The sequence below is a fragment of the Seriola dumerili genome, unplaced genomic scaffold (assembly GCF_002260705.1).
Source record: "Seriola dumerili isolate Sdu_G_001 unplaced genomic scaffold, Sdu_1.0 BDQW01000019.1, whole genome shotgun sequence".
Classification (NCBI taxonomy): domain Eukaryota; kingdom Metazoa; phylum Chordata; class Actinopteri; order Carangiformes; family Carangidae; genus Seriola; species Seriola dumerili.
The window spans coordinates 1,214,023-1,228,802 of NW_019174274.1; the positions used below are offsets into that span (position 1 = coordinate 1,214,023).

Below are 14,780 nucleotides of genomic sequence, written 5' to 3' on the forward strand. Positions count from 1 at the left end.
ATTTAATTTTAACCTGTAGGCTCGTTTGTTCTGCGACGGGCGATGGCGTCATCAGTAACGGACGGTGTTGTCATTCTTGAAATGTGGGAAGCGGTTGTCTCTTTATTTGGTTCGTTTTAAATTCTCCGTCGCAATTTAATCTACAAAGACCTAACCAAAATGTAAGTAAATCGATACACCGGGGAATTTCAATTGTACGTTCAGAGCCAGTGACTTATTTGGCCCTGGGCAGGATTTGGGACAGTTAGCCACGTCAGTTGCCCATGCTAAAGATAACCTAACTCATTTACGTTTGTTATCCAGTAATAGTTGTTTTTGTGTATTTTCAGGGCCGACTACTGGAAGTCACAACCGAGGAAATTCTGTCAGTACTGCAAGTGCTGGATTGCAGACAATAAGCCTGTGAGTGGGTGGAAATATGCTTTGCATGTTGCTGAGGAAAGTTTCCACAAATGTACTACTAATGTCTCTCCTTGTGTTTGTTTTCCTCTGCAGAGCATTGAATTCCACGAAAGAGGGAAGAATCACAAAGAAAATGTGGCTGCCAAAATTTCAGAGGTATTTACATTTACTTTTTTCTTTCTGTGTTTAAGCAGGGACTAAATATTCCGTCTTTCAGGGGTGAAATGCTGCCAACGAGATCGATAATATGCCTGCAGTTAATTGAGCAAAAACGTAGTTAGTAATGTGAGTTGAATTTCATAATCTGAATGAACCTTACCCATGCAGATTCTCAGTCTGCTTGCTCAAAGTCCTCATATTTGAGATGCTAGAAACAGCAAAAGAACAGCCTGTTCTTTCTTGAAAAATTACTATTCGGTTATTATTTTATTAAAATAGTTGCTTGATTTTCTGTCTGTCGACTAATTGGCTAATTGTTGCGTCCCTAATTAACATTTCTATAAACCAAAAATACAAATGTTCTGTATTCATCAATTGGGGTTCACAGTAACACACACAGGTATCAATACTAACAGCCAAGAAAAACTTGCCTGTCTTGGCACTGCTCTCAGGACTGGCAGGGGAGATAAGGTCCAGGCATAACACTCTGACTTGACAGCTCTCTTCTGATTGGCTATTAGCGGTTGTCACTCATGCCCTCCTATCTTTCTTTCTGCAGATTAAAAAGAAGAGCATTGAAAAGGCGAAGCAGGAGGAACGGATGTCTAAAGAGTTTGCAGCGATGGAGGAGGCTGCGATGAAAGCATATCAGGAAGATCTGAAGAGGATGGAAAGGGAGGCAGCAGGTAACTGACATTTGACATTTTATTGAAATAATGTGGAGGCTATGTGGGAAGAACTTATGCTCTTTGATTACATTTAATTCTTATTGTGCTATGATCAGGTTTACCACCCCAAACAACTACTGCCGCTAAGCCACAACCTCAGGCAAAACCCCAGCCCAGAAAACAGCAAAAGAAAGAGAAAGCAACCAAGAAGTTCACAAAGCAAACAGCAACGCGGGTTTGGGTTGAAGGACAAACAGATGATGGACAGACATACTATTACAATACAATAACTGGAGGTAAGGAAACCTGAAAATACAACTCTTCTTTAACATGACAGTTAACCCACAATAGTTTTATATTTCAGGTCAAACAGACTCTTTTCGATGTGGTTGCGGTATTTTGTTGTCTATGTATTTTAACTACAGAATCTCAGTGGGAACAACCGGGGGGTTTCCGGGGAGAAAGTTCAGCCTCTGCACACCCTGGACAGACTGAGGTTAATAATCAAATGTTTTTGTTTCTGTGCATTTTTAGTATATTTATTTTATTTCAAACTATATTGTATTGTTCTGTTCATAGTATGCATTTATATGTTAATATTATGTTTCTCTTTAGAGCTCTTCAGGCTGTCCTTGGATGGAAGCCGTCAGTCCTGATGGATATACATATTACTATAACACAGAGACTGGAGGTGGAATATGTTTTTATGCATTTACAATTTCTTCTACTTATTTTCTGTGTGCTTAATTGCTGGATTTCATTACTAATCGCACGCTATGTCTTTCTCACCTCCCAGAGTCCAGCTGGGAGAAACCAGCAGACTTTCCTTCAAATGAGGCATCTGGATCTGGGTCCTGCAAAGAAGAAGAGAGTCAAGAGGAGCCTTTAACCCCTCAGCCCGAGCCACTTTCAGGAGGAGAAGAGAGCCCTGCTGGGGCCCAGGCATCTCAGGAGGCTGAGGTCCCTGAAGAAGCCAGTGAGCAGCCCAAAGTTCCAAAGATCAGCTTCAGGGTGAGAGAAGTGCATGAGTATTAGCAAAAAGAATTTTAACTTCTGCTGGTTCAGATTCTATGGAAAATAAAAAAAATCGAGAACTCACAGTCCTCGTTTTTTTGTTTTCAGAAAAGGAAAGCAGAGGCTGAGCCTTCAGAAAAAGAGGGAGAAGAGAAAGCAAGTGATGATACTCCTAAACAGGATACTGAAGAGATGAAAAAAGAGGAGGAAGAGGTCCAAAGCACAACAGCTGAACCTGAGGAGAAGAAAGAGGAGGAGACGACACAAGTGGCGACACAAGCCAAAAGGCCCAAAGCTGCCAATCCATATGGGGCCTGGGAACAGATCCAGGAAGAGGAGGATCCATTGTAAGTGGTTAATTAGGATACCGGTACACTATGGATTGATCCACTCGTTTATTTCAGTAGCTACTGAAAACCGAGTGTTTCTTTTTTTCTTAATTCTCCAGTGCCAATGTGGACCTACAGTTGCCCCAGGTGGAGGGAACCACAGCCAGCGCTCCAGCTGACGTGCCGCCGGAACCCAAACCCAAGTTCAAGGAGCGCATCATCACCTCCCTTGGAGACGAAGGTGGACCTGCTTCATTCAGGAGGAACAAGACACAGAACGGCAAATCCAGGAGCCTCCGACAGAGAGACAATGACGACTGACCCAAACGCGTCAAAACTTCAAGCCAGAATGAGACTTTTACACCAATACAACTCTTTCTAGGAACGTGCTGACATTGAAATGCACCGTTTTGATCTTTGAAGTGTGCGCAAATCTTTTTTTTTTTTTTTTGTATAAACATTTTTAGGACAAATTGGCTGAAAAAACATTTTTTCTAATCCCAAAAATGTCTACCATTGGACACAATAAGTGCTGTTTTTCTGTACCGAGATCCGTCGCAATGAAGGTGTGCAACACTTTTATAGTCTTCAGGTCGGTATTATCCCGTTTACGCAATATTGTAGGCATCCTGGCGTGATCATTTTAGTGAAGACATGTCTTCATGTCTTAGTCTGGTAATCACAAATGTATCCATACAGAGCAATTCAAAAAGTTTTTGTATTTTCCACATCTGTATTTTTTTTACCAGTGTAAGTTATGAAAGGCTAGTAAGGCATCCCTGTGGAAACACCATTGCATTACTTGTCAGTTAAAGTGAATGAATGTCATACATTATGAGATGGGGAAAATGTGATCTCAATAAATGATGACTGTCTGGATACTGAGAAAATCATTTTTTTCAAAATTTAACTGATTGGAGGGAAAGCTTTTCAGCCACGCGTGAATAAAGAATCATCATAATTAATTAATACCAGTTAGAAAATGTCCAGCCACGGTGAAGAAAACATTCATTTATAATAAGAGATGACCAGAGAAAAAAAAAATGGAGTTTGTTGTTCAGCTGGCACACATACACAGGGTGTGACATGCTCTTGGTGAGTGAGTGTAAAAAGCTGATATGTGGTTTTACCGCACCCTGACTGGCAAAGAACCATCAAGAATACTTACCCACCATAAACAGTACTGATGTCTGTTTACGTTCAGTGTAGACACTCAACTTTACCATCAAGTTTTTACCGTGAAAAGTAGTAACCATACTAAAATATTTATAATTTATACATAAATATTGCTCATCTGTAAAGCTGTAGCATTATTTAGGGAATTGCCATGGCACAAAATATATAATTTCATATTTTATTACAAAAATAAAAATCTCTTAATTATGAGCAATGGTTGCAGTTCCTCTTATGTTGCATCCTTTGCAATGTGACTATTGCACAAGCATAAATTGCAATATGAATGATGATATAATATATTTTTCAGTCCTGGTATGCAGTCACAGTACCGTAGGATGTGTTGGAGAAAATCATCCACTACACCACATATTGCATGTTCAGTCCACCTGACAGGAAGCTGTTTTGTGCATCAGTCTGCAGATTGTCCAGACTCTGGTTGTCTCAGACTGCCGCTGCTGCTCTCCACCATCTCGAGAAGAGACTCCCTCTCCGCGTGTTCGAGTACGTCAGAGATCAGGTCATCGAGAGCCGCCCCTCCTCTCATGAACTCCTGAACACATGGACCAGAACATATGACACTGATTTTAACTAATGAGTTGAGAGATTTAAAAGTGGGTAATAAAAAAAAAGTTAATAAACCAGAGATTCAACCGTACACAACAGTTTTGCCAGTTTGAAAATTACAAGAATGACAAACTTAAAATGTACGGGTTAACATTTCCTTATGGAGACACGTTGACACTCTCTTAATATCTAACCTTAATGTCTCTTGTGACATATCCAGTCCTGTGGTCTGTGACACGATCCTGGCTGAAGTTGTAGGTGCGAATCCTCTCTGACTGAGAGCGAGTACCCACCTGTAGTTAGGAACGTGAGAATTAAGACATTGCAAAAATATCTGAATATTACATTAATTTCCCAGGTAATAATGGTCACTCACCTGCTGCTTTCGTGCTGTTTGCCTCTGCTCAGTATCTTTACCCATCATGCTCTGGTAGAGTCGGGCCCTCAGCACACGCATGGCGGTATCTCTGTTTTGCAGCTGAGAGCGAGTCTGCTGACTTTCAGCTGTTATGCCTGTCGGGAGGGTAAACTAATGGTGAAAACAGAAGGCGACCAGGCCTCATGTTTATATGAAATAAAAGCGGAGCTGTCCGTAAATGTTTCTGGCATGTTTTACCAGTGGGGAGATGAACGACGCGCACTGCGCTGTCTGTTGTGTTGACACTCTGGCCCCCGGCACCTCGAGCTCTGAATGTGTCAATGCGAAGATCCTTTGGATCGATGTGGACGTCAAACTACAAACACAGAACAAAAAGGACACGAGTGGAAAAAAAATACTTTTCTACCATGCTAATAAACACAGACTTATGAGAACGCAGATGGGAAAGAGACAAGAGTGTACCTCCACTGGCTGAGGCAGAATAATGATAGTCATGGTTCCTGTGTGGATACGCTGCATCCTGGAGGAGAGGCCCACCTCAGGGATCCTCTGCACCCGGTGTGTTCCTCCTTCATGCTTCAGGTGTCTGTACACATTGTCCCCGGTTATTCGTATCGCTGCATGGTGCAAACCCCCTGTGACACACGGTCAATCAATGTTAAACTTTTTAGGCTCTTTGGACATTTTGACTTGTCACAGCAAACAAAGTGGGAGCTGGGTTAATAGCATTAATTCTGTTTTAGTGCAGCAGCTTAAAGACTTATTGGCTCACTTCACATTTTTTCACGGTCATGTCCGTGCACCACCATGTTAGACATCACTGAATTAATACAGATTTATCTACAGTGTATATGTTGATCCTGCATAAAAAAAACAATGGAAACTGAACACTCGAGAGGATGAATGATACAGAAATACAGTCAAAAACATGATTTACCATACTCAGCAGGCGTGTAGTTATAAACCTCAAAGTCCCAGTTCTTGTAAGACGCAAAACCCTGGTACATGTCAAACATTTCTCTGCTGAATTGCTGACAGATGTCACCTAAAACCACATTTAGGATAATAGAAAGTTTAAGAAAACATATTGGCCAACCGATTTTAAAAATTTAAAGAAACAGATTATTTTCTGTTTGCATTCTTTCATACCTCCCGTTGTTCGTCCTGATACAACCTCCAGCAGGACATTACTGGAGTCAAGAGGGTCAGTGGGCACAAGTGCTTTGATCAACTGGAAAGACAGAAGGTTCCACTCATTAACTCTGAATTTTCTATTCATCTCAATATTTGATCATTATTTTGTGTTCTTACATCTTTCCTCAAAGCCAAAATCTTGCTGGAGATGTGCCCTTCCTCCTCCTTTAACAGCTGGGTGAGTTGTTGGTCTTCATCTTTGGTACCAGCTGAACCTGCAGTCAGGGGGAAACAGAACAAGGCATTATAATGCTATCTGCAATTTAACATGGATACCATCTGACATTCTAACACTGTTTAGTTTTTAATTTCCTCTGTCATTATCAAAGAATTACTTTATGTCTTGACATTTGTTACTGACAGAAATACAAAAATACTCACCATTCAGTAGTGAAAAGACTTCCTCGTGGTCTTTCAGGGCTTGTTCAATACTACCAAATATATTTGCCAGAGGCAGCAGCTCTGTGTGTTTCTTTATAAGCTGTTTTCTGTCAGACTCGTTGAGATAAACATGTTGTAACCTCTCGCTGAGGTCTCTGTACTCCCCCATGAGCTGCTGAAGGTACCTCTGGACAGACTCGCTCTGATACAAGTCCCCCAGATCACTGTGACTGAGACGTTTTGATTCTACTGTGCCCCAGTAAGGCACCTCTGTAATGTTAGCATATTTCAGACTGGTGTGTCCTGGCAGCGTCCTCCATCCTCCTCTTATTCCTGTACTGCTGTAAACTACACGGCTACACAGTGAGCACAGTCGAAACCAGCGATTGACGAGCATAGCACTACATTTACAGCGCAACGAGTAAAGAAAAACAATATCTACACGCGTTGTTGGAGTGTTTTCATTGCAACTGTAGCATGTAACTGTAGCCGGAAGTAGTTTGGGAAACGAGGTCGAGGAGACGAAAGAAGTGAATGCTGGGAGCTGTAGTTTCATTGTATAGTACTTTGGCCCAACCATAGTTGAACTCTAACGTTATTTATTTATTTATTTATTTATTTATTTAATCAATAACCACGTTAAACTTGTAAATACCATCCTAGTTATCGTACTCACTGGCGCTACAGTTTCACATATTGACATCAGTTCGCTAGCATTAGCATTGATTTTGTCATTAAAATAACATTGATGAACAGGTGTTGGCTAGTTTGTGCCTAACCTGACGCAGTGTCACACAAGCTTACAAACTGAGGTCAAAATGTCAAACTTTGGAGCCAGTGCCGACGGTAAGATGATAGTACCTAGTTAAATATACCTATTGACAAAAAACAATAAAGAGAATTGATGCTTAAGTATTTAAGTAACTGTGCTGGTGAAAGTGATTTAACTAACTATGAAAAAATAACAAATGCGTTAATGTGAACTTTGTTAGCCTATTATTAGCTAATATTAGCTTACTTAACTCACTATTTATTTTCTTGTGCTAACTGTAGCTATAACCACATTAGCTATGGATTAGTAGATGCATATTGAAATCCCTAACATTTTGTGATGTGTTCAGGGGTGTCTGCCAAATCAAAAGATGACATTTGGAAATACTCTTACTGACTTATTAGTGAAAATGTGATTTATAAGTGGTTACATTAACAGTCAGAAGGTTTTACAGAAACTTAACTACACTTTTATCAATGTCCCTCAGGAACACAGATGAATCCTGGTTTTTCATTAACCAAGGCAGTGGAGGATGTCAGTAAACAAGGCTATACCCAGATTGAGGCCTTGAAAGAGAAAGAGAAGAAACTCAGCTCCCTGCAGGTTCACCTTTACACCTTAATTTAATACAGGCTGAAGTTAATGCTGCTTATAAACTAAATTATTTTCTCTGTTACGCACTTAAACACTTTCTTTTATTTTGCTATATGAAGAAGTGTATACCTTAACTATTACTGGTAGTAACAGTAACAGTAGAAGGAGCTGTAATGGTAGAAGTAGTTGGTAGTGGTGGTCTAAAAAGATGGATGTATATTAAGAGCTGGCAATTAATTACTGCAACGCATTGGTGGGGAGACGAACTTGTTATGCTTCCTTTTCCAGACAACTCTTTCAAATGTTGAGATGAAAGGTAAGAAGGCGGAGCAGGAGCTGAGATCTAGAGTGAGGGAGATCCTAGTGCTGGAGGGCGACATGGAGCACCTGGAGCAGCAGACTAAAGTCCTGCATGATCGCTGTGTATCCATCAGCAAAGAAAACGCAGAACTCCAGATTCGTACGCGTGAGGAGGAGGAGAAAGCTCGCGTGGCTCGGGAGGGGTTCGACACCTATCGACAGAAGATGGAGGGTCACAGAGCAGCTGTTTTGCATGCAGCGAGCCGGACGGAGGTCCATAAGAAGCTGGAGGAGAAGAAAGCGCTGGTCAGGATGTTGACACGGAAAAAAGAGGAGCTGAAGAAAGATTTAGAGAATCCAAATGGAGACACAGTGCATATGGCAAAGGTGAAGATAATGATCCTGAATTATACTGAAATTTTAAACTTTATGTATTATATTTTTTGTTTTTGCTTTCCTTTGATAAGACATTTATTTTTTTGCATTTGTTTTTCTGCAGAGAGAGATTGATGCTCTGAAGGAGGAGATCTCTGTGAGGAGAAAGGCCATAGCTGAGAGGAGAGAGCGACTGCAAAAAGAGCGTGCGACTCATACCCAGATAAAGAGAGACATAGAGGTACGGCAAAGAGAAGTTTATACTAGGCTTGCAACCAACGTCCCAGAGACACATGGTGACGTTTATCTGTTGTCCTGTTGTGTCCAACAGTCCAAAACCGAAAGCATTAAGTGTAAAATAAATAAATTGAGACCCTGTTAGTCTCAATAAACCTCATCAGACTTTATTTTGTTTTTGTTCCCACTGCCTCAGATCCAGAACAAACGCTATGAGGCCATCGTGAAGCGCCTCCACTGCCAACTGAGCAGGGCCCAGGCTGTCTACAGGTGAAAATAAACACAGACACCATTTATATTTATACAGCAATGAAGTGCTTGCATACACTTATGTATTATACACTAATGTTTTGCACAGGTGTTAATTCTAAATTTATTTACCAAAGGACAGTAAAAAGTAAAAATAGCAAAATGACATTTCCTTGGCCCTTTGTGACTAAAACAGCTCTAGAATTCAAAAATGAGGAATATGTTTGGTTGTTTATGATACATTTAAAACAGGAATTTTCAAATTTTAATATTAATCGGAAGAAAATCATTGAAGAGGTTTATCACCCCATCACTCCTCATGCAGCCTTTTCATTTGCTGCAATTTAACAGGAGTGTACTTGAAGGCAAATTACCCCAATGATGCAGTAATGTTCAACATTATTACATTAAAAGCTCCTAAATTATGTCTGCTTTACTTCAGGCAAATGTCTGAAGACATCTACCACATGGAGAGACAGCTAGCTGAGCTCGAGAATCAGCAGGAGTCCTCAGCTTAAATGTAAGCCTGTGTTATTATTATGGGTCTATTTGTTAAAGGAAGAATTGTTGCTATTACTACATTTGAACAACTGGGGGCAGCAGTGTCAACTAAATGCTTAACTTTATCTGTTTAACTTGATCACAAAACCATTACCTGGACTGTTATAGAGTAGTTTGATACCAGATGTTAACACGGCAGTTATTGCTGAACGTTTGCCTTTAAACGCACGTGTTGTGTCAGAGAGAAAACCATAAAAATATTAAAATATTTGCCTATTATCACATTATTCGATTTCCTCGATAACAGATGAGCATGCAGGAGTGTTGTGCTTTTAAGACCAAAGGGGCGATATGAGCGGGGGCGTGGGATGGGATTTTAGGTCAGGTGGTGACAGTGAAAACAGTGAGTGTCCACAACAGTGACCCGCGCAGAACAAAAGCCAAGTGTCCGCACTCTAACTGTCGATGTGATGGTGTTGTTTTGGTACACGCTGTTCCAGCTTCCGCTTCACTGGGTCGCTTGACGGTCTGCGAGGTGACAGTCCCACTGCCGGCTAACAAGGGCGTGACTGTGCTACTTCAGCCATAACTCAAAACTCATTAAACGATGAGAATGCCTTTTCAGAAACCTACTCCACATCAGAATGTATTGCATCAGTCTCTGAGAAAAGCTGTAATATATATCAAGATATAGACATAAGACTCTTTGCATTGTTGGAACAGTTATATAAAGCCAAGAGAAGTCATGGAATTGCTCACGCAAGGCCTGGGAAAGCTGCAGATATATACACAATGTACAGATGTGCATTTAGATTAAGTGAAGATGACACTATAGTGAATCGGAAAGATGAAAAAATACCTATACAGAACCGTCTTGTTCACAATTTTTCTTTTATTCTACACAAACATAAGCTTTGAGCACAGAATTAGATAACATTGCATAGGTATGTTTTGTGTTTTTTTGGTGTGTGTGCGTTTCTTCATAATCGTCAACCAATTAAGAACTAAATGACCAATTTCGAGACAAATACCTGCAACTATTTTATATTTAAAAACAATTACTTTGTGAAATATTTGTATTGAGCAAGCTGCAAACTGTGCAGTGACCCACAGTCTCTACAGCTTATAGAGTGAGAGGGAGTCTAGTACATTGTGTGGGAGGTAATGGGCAATATGTAATGAATTACCCAAAAGTTAGGACTGTTTTCATTACTTACTCAACCACAAATTGTAGTTAAATGGGCCATTTCCTTAAAGGTGTGCTAGAGGGGAATATCCAGCCAGTCTGGGTGTCTGTTGTACTGCAGTGCTGCCCTGTGTGACTGACCTTATTAGCATGTTCTCAGCCTGACAGCCCTCTGCTCTATCCTGTTGACGCTTCCAGGCCCCAGGGCTCCTCCACTCAAACTGTCAAAACACACAAATTTACACACAACTATTTCAGACATAGAGTCGTGAGCAAATGTGCAACAAACTGCCCGAACCATCCTCTGTAGAGAGGACAGTCCAGAAATACACCGCAGCGTCACTGGCTTAGTGCACATATATTTTCCCTCCTCAGAGCGTACAAATTGTACAGTACAAGCACGTGCATGTACACCCACAGTGCCACTCCTAACGGTGTGACCTTTTAAAATACCCGCCGATTTCCACCCCACATTTCTTTTTTAGCCTTGATTCCCTCTCCAGTGTTGCAGTGTGCCATAGTGGGGCCTGTGTTAAAATGAAACTCAGTGTGTGTTATTTGTTTTTCGACCACATTGATGCAAATTATGGATTGTCAAGTGAACTGTGTTGCACTTGGGGAGCAGTTCTTTGCAGTGAGTTCCTTTGTAAGAAACTCTTTCAATAAATGCCAGTCATTTCCTCCATCCCAGCTAATTTAGTCTAGCTAATTGGGGAATGAATTTAACACTGGCCTTTTACCACATGCTGGTTTTATTTATTTGGCTGTGACACATTTGTCTACTCCATTTTGGCATCAACCGTCATTTAAAAATATACTTGGCTGCTGAAATAGAGAACATAGAGGGGGAGTTTAGGGATTTACCAGCCAGTGGGAACTTGAAAACTAATAAACTGACAAACATATGTCAATTTAAATACTTTTTTTTTTCCTGTGAAAGACATAAAACAGTCGATTTTATTCAGATATTTCACAACATTTTTACCACGCTAAGAAGTATCTAATGTTAAAACTGTAGTTTATGGAAAACTGGCTTGCCTCCGTCCAAGAAACATCTTTTTCACCTTGTGATAAATGAATGTGCAAATAAATAAAAGCTGCTCGACGAGCTTTCGCATCGACCGAGAAGCTCTCTGCAGGACGGCTGAGTTCAATTATTTCTCTGGGCAACATTGTCATCTTCAGCAGATGCCATGTGCTGTTTACTAATTTTGGCTCTCCAATAAAATTAGGTCCGTAGAGAAAGTAGTGGAGGGTGTGGAAAGAATATGCACGCAGTTAAAGTTCACTAAAAAGCATCAAAAAAATTTCAGTTTGTTTAGTTATGACTGTTATTGCCACATCCACTCAATCTCGTGCATGATTAAAGTGTGTCTGATTGGCATATTTACAGCTGTTGGCAGCTCTGGCTAGCTGCCCATGTTTGTTAACGTTTAGGCAGAGACAGCTGACCTGGAGTGTATGAGAAATCGTTATATGCATGGCCTCGAATGTTGGCCTGTGTAATAAATTCCTGAACTACTGTTTACAGGAGAGTTTGGCAGCCTCTGCCGAAACATAGCGTTAGAGGTGTAAAAAAAAAAATGCAGATGTATTGCAGGAGTGTCTCTATTTTGCTGGTTGTGTGGGTGTGTGAATTATCTAAATGCAAATATTCAAAGTGTGTGAATGTTTTCATGAGCACATGTGTGTGTTTGCATTGGCTGATGCCCAGTCACCAAATCCAAGTTTAGTTGTTTTTTTTAAATCTCACCTGCATAAAGAAAGTGTGTCAGTGTGTTTGTGCAGATTCGTACCTGGACGTTATCTCTTCTGTGACAACCATTTTGAAAACAAGTCAGTGTTAAGATAATCCTTCACCTACGAAAACATTACATCTTCTGTGAGTGTCGTCACTCATCCACACTGGACAGATCACATTCCTCGCAGATGTGCCGTTTTTCACAGCAGAGTATCTGCCCGCTGCTCCGAGAAGCAGCTTATTTATCTTTCTACATCAGCCCAGGTTCCAGTCATGAGATCCTGCAGCAGCATTGAGAGATCACTGGTGAAGGCTGCACCATTAAAAATACAGACTCAAGGCAATTTTGGTTGCAAAAACGTTGCAGTGTAAAATTTGAAAGCTAGAGACATCAGCACTCTGCAAAGTGGTCTTTGAGTATGGAGTGCTCACTCACTCAACAATGCAAAAAAAAAAAATTTAACAATCAATGGTGTCAGCTTCTCAGATATGACTATTTGCTGCTTTTCTCTTTTTTGTCTCATTTAAAATTGAATGTCTTTGGATACAAGGAGCGTTTTGATTACATCACCTAGAGCTGTGGGAAACTGTAATTGTTTTTCACCATTAACTGATCGATCAAAAAACAACTGAAAGATTAATTGATGACAAAAATAACAGCCCTATACTAACTAATGATTACTTTTATTATCCAAACTGCCTGTAATGACGGGCGCCATAACCATACCGCAATATTACTATTAGTATTTCTATATTTGAGCATATGAGTAACTGAAGTGCAACAGTATAAATAAAACACAGGTGGGATTTTAGTAATGACAGTCCGATATATGTAGTTGCGTGGGCCAGGTGTTTGCAGGGAGGAGGCGCGGGGCTGCTCACCTCGCCGTTCACCTGTAATCGGGCGGATGACGCACGTGAATTATGATTTAATGGTGTATGTTAATCTAAATTAAGAACTGGATACTGTGTTGACCTAACGGTGGACAGTGGAATTGGATGTGATGCGCAACTTACCTAGGCCTGTCCTCTCCACCCACGGGGTTCGAGTAAAAGAGTCCCCCGAAGGCTCGCCCACTAATAAGTTCCGGGTGTGTGTATATTTGCACTTTGCTCTGCGACAAAAAGGGGCGTCATTATAGAAAGAGCTGAGATTATTCTGAAAATTGTGATATGAAACATTTAGGTATTATGTTATGTGCAAGTACCCTTTAAAAGGTGAATTTAAGAAATAATCTAGAAATTGAGAAAATGCCCTTAGAGATGGTTAAATACTTTACAATATTTCTCAAAATGACAACTCTCTGAATAGTTTTGTACACATTTAAAAAAACATTAATCACCATTTCTGGACTTCAATACCCTTTTACCATCCACCACAACCCCCAGCACAAGTCCTGTTCCCAGCCTGGGGCCTGACTCCCACCCAGCAGCTGGTGAGTGGCGCTTCAGCTCAACTGCCTTGTGTGTATGTAGACAATTGGCTGAGCTGATGTGTGCAAACACACACCAGAGTGAAGTTTTCTTCTGTGATGTCAGCAGTTCAGGCACCTGAGAAAAGTTGAGATGAGCTTCCGGGGAAGTACGCCTCCTCCCTCCTCTGCACGTCGTGGCAGCCAGGAGAGGATACAGGATTTATTTGCTCTTGATCTCAGACAGAGAAACAGTTTCAGAGGTTAAAGAAATATCAATTTCCAGAGAAACCTGCATTTCAATGCTGCCAGTAATTGTTTCACGCTGGCTTTAAGAGCTTTACAAACTGCCAGGCAACAGCTTGTAGTCAACTTGAGTATGGATTTACCTCCAGAGACCAGAGAGAGTTTATTTACTTTCTTTTGTTTGCTCAAGTAATTACTGTCTCTGTAAAGTTATCCAGACAAAGCAGTAATCCTGAGACAGATCCCTGGTGTAGTTAACCAAATGAAAAAGAAGTGAGGAGGGGAGACCACTGTGACGCTGCTGGCCTCTAATTGCCCCTGTTGGTCCGTGTCAGACTAAACAACACATGGCCAGCTTTACAGTTTCCAGATAAAACCTGCTGACTTTTAAACCAACTTTAAACATCCTGCCTTATTTTAATTTTACTTTTATCTGTTCTGATAAACAATAGTAACAGTCAGCATGTGACTCATTTATGGTTAAGTTCATTGTCTTGGGTGAGTCAAGAGGGAATTTACTTAAGGTGTCGTGTTTCCAGAGGTTGAGTTGGGCCTTTTTCTTGGCACTAGCTGCAAACAGAAACCTGGTGAAGGTGTTCGGCGTTATCTCAGGGTGTGGCTGGCTGTCAGGAATGTTTTGATCCGCACAGTTTACTGTCACTGTGGGGGCGAGAGAGCTTAAGAGCATGACGTGGCCGAAAGGTCTCACCTAACTCCAGCAAATAGCCTGGGCTAAAAATAGATGTAATAAACGAAACCTTCAACCCACAAACACGCCCGTAAGCGGAGCCACACCCTACTATGTACCTGAGCAACGTAAACAAACACACAAACGCACAGTTTAATGTCCTGGTATCTGTGACATTCAACACATTTTTTTTAAATGCATGTAATGACACAT

At 40.9% G+C, this 14,780-nt stretch overlaps 3 protein-coding genes across 3 annotated transcripts; 2 read left to right on the forward strand and 1 right to left on the reverse strand.

Moving 5' to 3' along the window:
• The first annotated feature begins 51 nt into the window (after nt 1-51).
• On the forward strand, nt 52-3,451 carry wbp4 (WW domain binding protein 4). The gene is made up of 10 exons (XM_022761911.1): nt 52-161; nt 330-402; nt 496-558; nt 1,121-1,247; nt 1,346-1,525; nt 1,655-1,725; nt 1,845-1,920; nt 2,026-2,240; nt 2,352-2,590; nt 2,692-3,451. Coding segments are annotated over exons 1-10 (1,248 nt in total). The 5' UTR covers nt 52-159; the 3' UTR covers nt 2,894-3,451.
• mtrf1 (mitochondrial translation release factor 1) lies at nt 3,008-6,724 on the reverse strand. The gene is made up of 9 exons (XM_022761905.1): nt 6,267-6,724; nt 6,003-6,100; nt 5,841-5,922; nt 5,629-5,736; nt 5,154-5,326; nt 4,929-5,046; nt 4,689-4,825; nt 4,507-4,605; nt 3,008-4,298 (listed from the first exon to the last, which is right to left on the reverse strand). Exons 1-9 carry the CDS (start codon nt 6,661-6,663, stop codon nt 4,158-4,160), a joined length of 1,353 nt encoding a protein of 450 aa, XP_022617626.1. The 5' UTR covers nt 6,664-6,724; the 3' UTR covers nt 3,008-4,157.
• Nucleotides 6,725-7,084: 360 nt separating this feature from the next.
• ccdc122 (coiled-coil domain containing 122) lies at nt 7,085-9,311 on the forward strand. The gene is made up of 6 exons (XM_022761817.1): nt 7,085-7,112; nt 7,526-7,641; nt 7,921-8,319; nt 8,432-8,548; nt 8,741-8,814; nt 9,236-9,311. The coding sequence occupies exons 1-6, from the start codon at nt 7,085-7,087 to the stop codon at nt 9,309-9,311; spliced, it is 810 nt and encodes a 269-aa protein (XP_022617538.1).
• The last annotated feature ends 5,469 nt before the right edge of the window (nt 9,312-14,780 follow it).

Excerpts from the sequence above, each read along its gene's own strand:
- wbp4 (XM_022761911.1), top strand. Across the intron at positions 2,241-2,351 it reads TTCCAAAGATCAGCTTCAGG|AAAAGGAAAGCAGAGGCTGA; the intron begins GTGAGAGAAGTG and ends TTTTGTTTTCAG. Across the intron at positions 2,591-2,691 it reads CAGGAAGAGGAGGATCCATT|TGCCAATGTGGACCTACAGT; the intron begins GTAAGTGGTTAA and ends TTAATTCTCCAG.
- ccdc122 (XM_022761817.1), top strand. The coding sequence starts at position 7,085 with ATGTCAAACTTTGGAGCCAGTGCCGACG. Across the intron at positions 7,642-7,920 it reads AGAAACTCAGCTCCCTGCAG|ACAACTCTTTCAAATGTTGA; the intron begins GTTCACCTTTAC and ends TTCCTTTTCCAG. Across the intron at positions 8,320-8,431 it reads ACACAGTGCATATGGCAAAG|AGAGAGATTGATGCTCTGAA; the intron begins GTGAAGATAATG and ends GTTTTTCTGCAG.
- mtrf1 (XM_022761905.1), bottom strand. The coding sequence starts at position 6,663 with ATGCTCGTCAATCGCTGGTTTCGACTGTGCTCACTGTGTAGCCGTGTA. Across the intron at positions 5,327-5,628 it reads CTACACGCCTGCTGAGTATG|GGGGTTTGCACCATGCAGCG; the intron begins GTAAATCATGTT and ends CGTGTGTCACAG. Across the intron at positions 4,826-4,928 it reads CGTCGTTCATCTCCCCACTG|GCATAACAGCTGAAAGTCAG; the intron begins GTAAAACATGCC and ends CCCTCCCGACAG.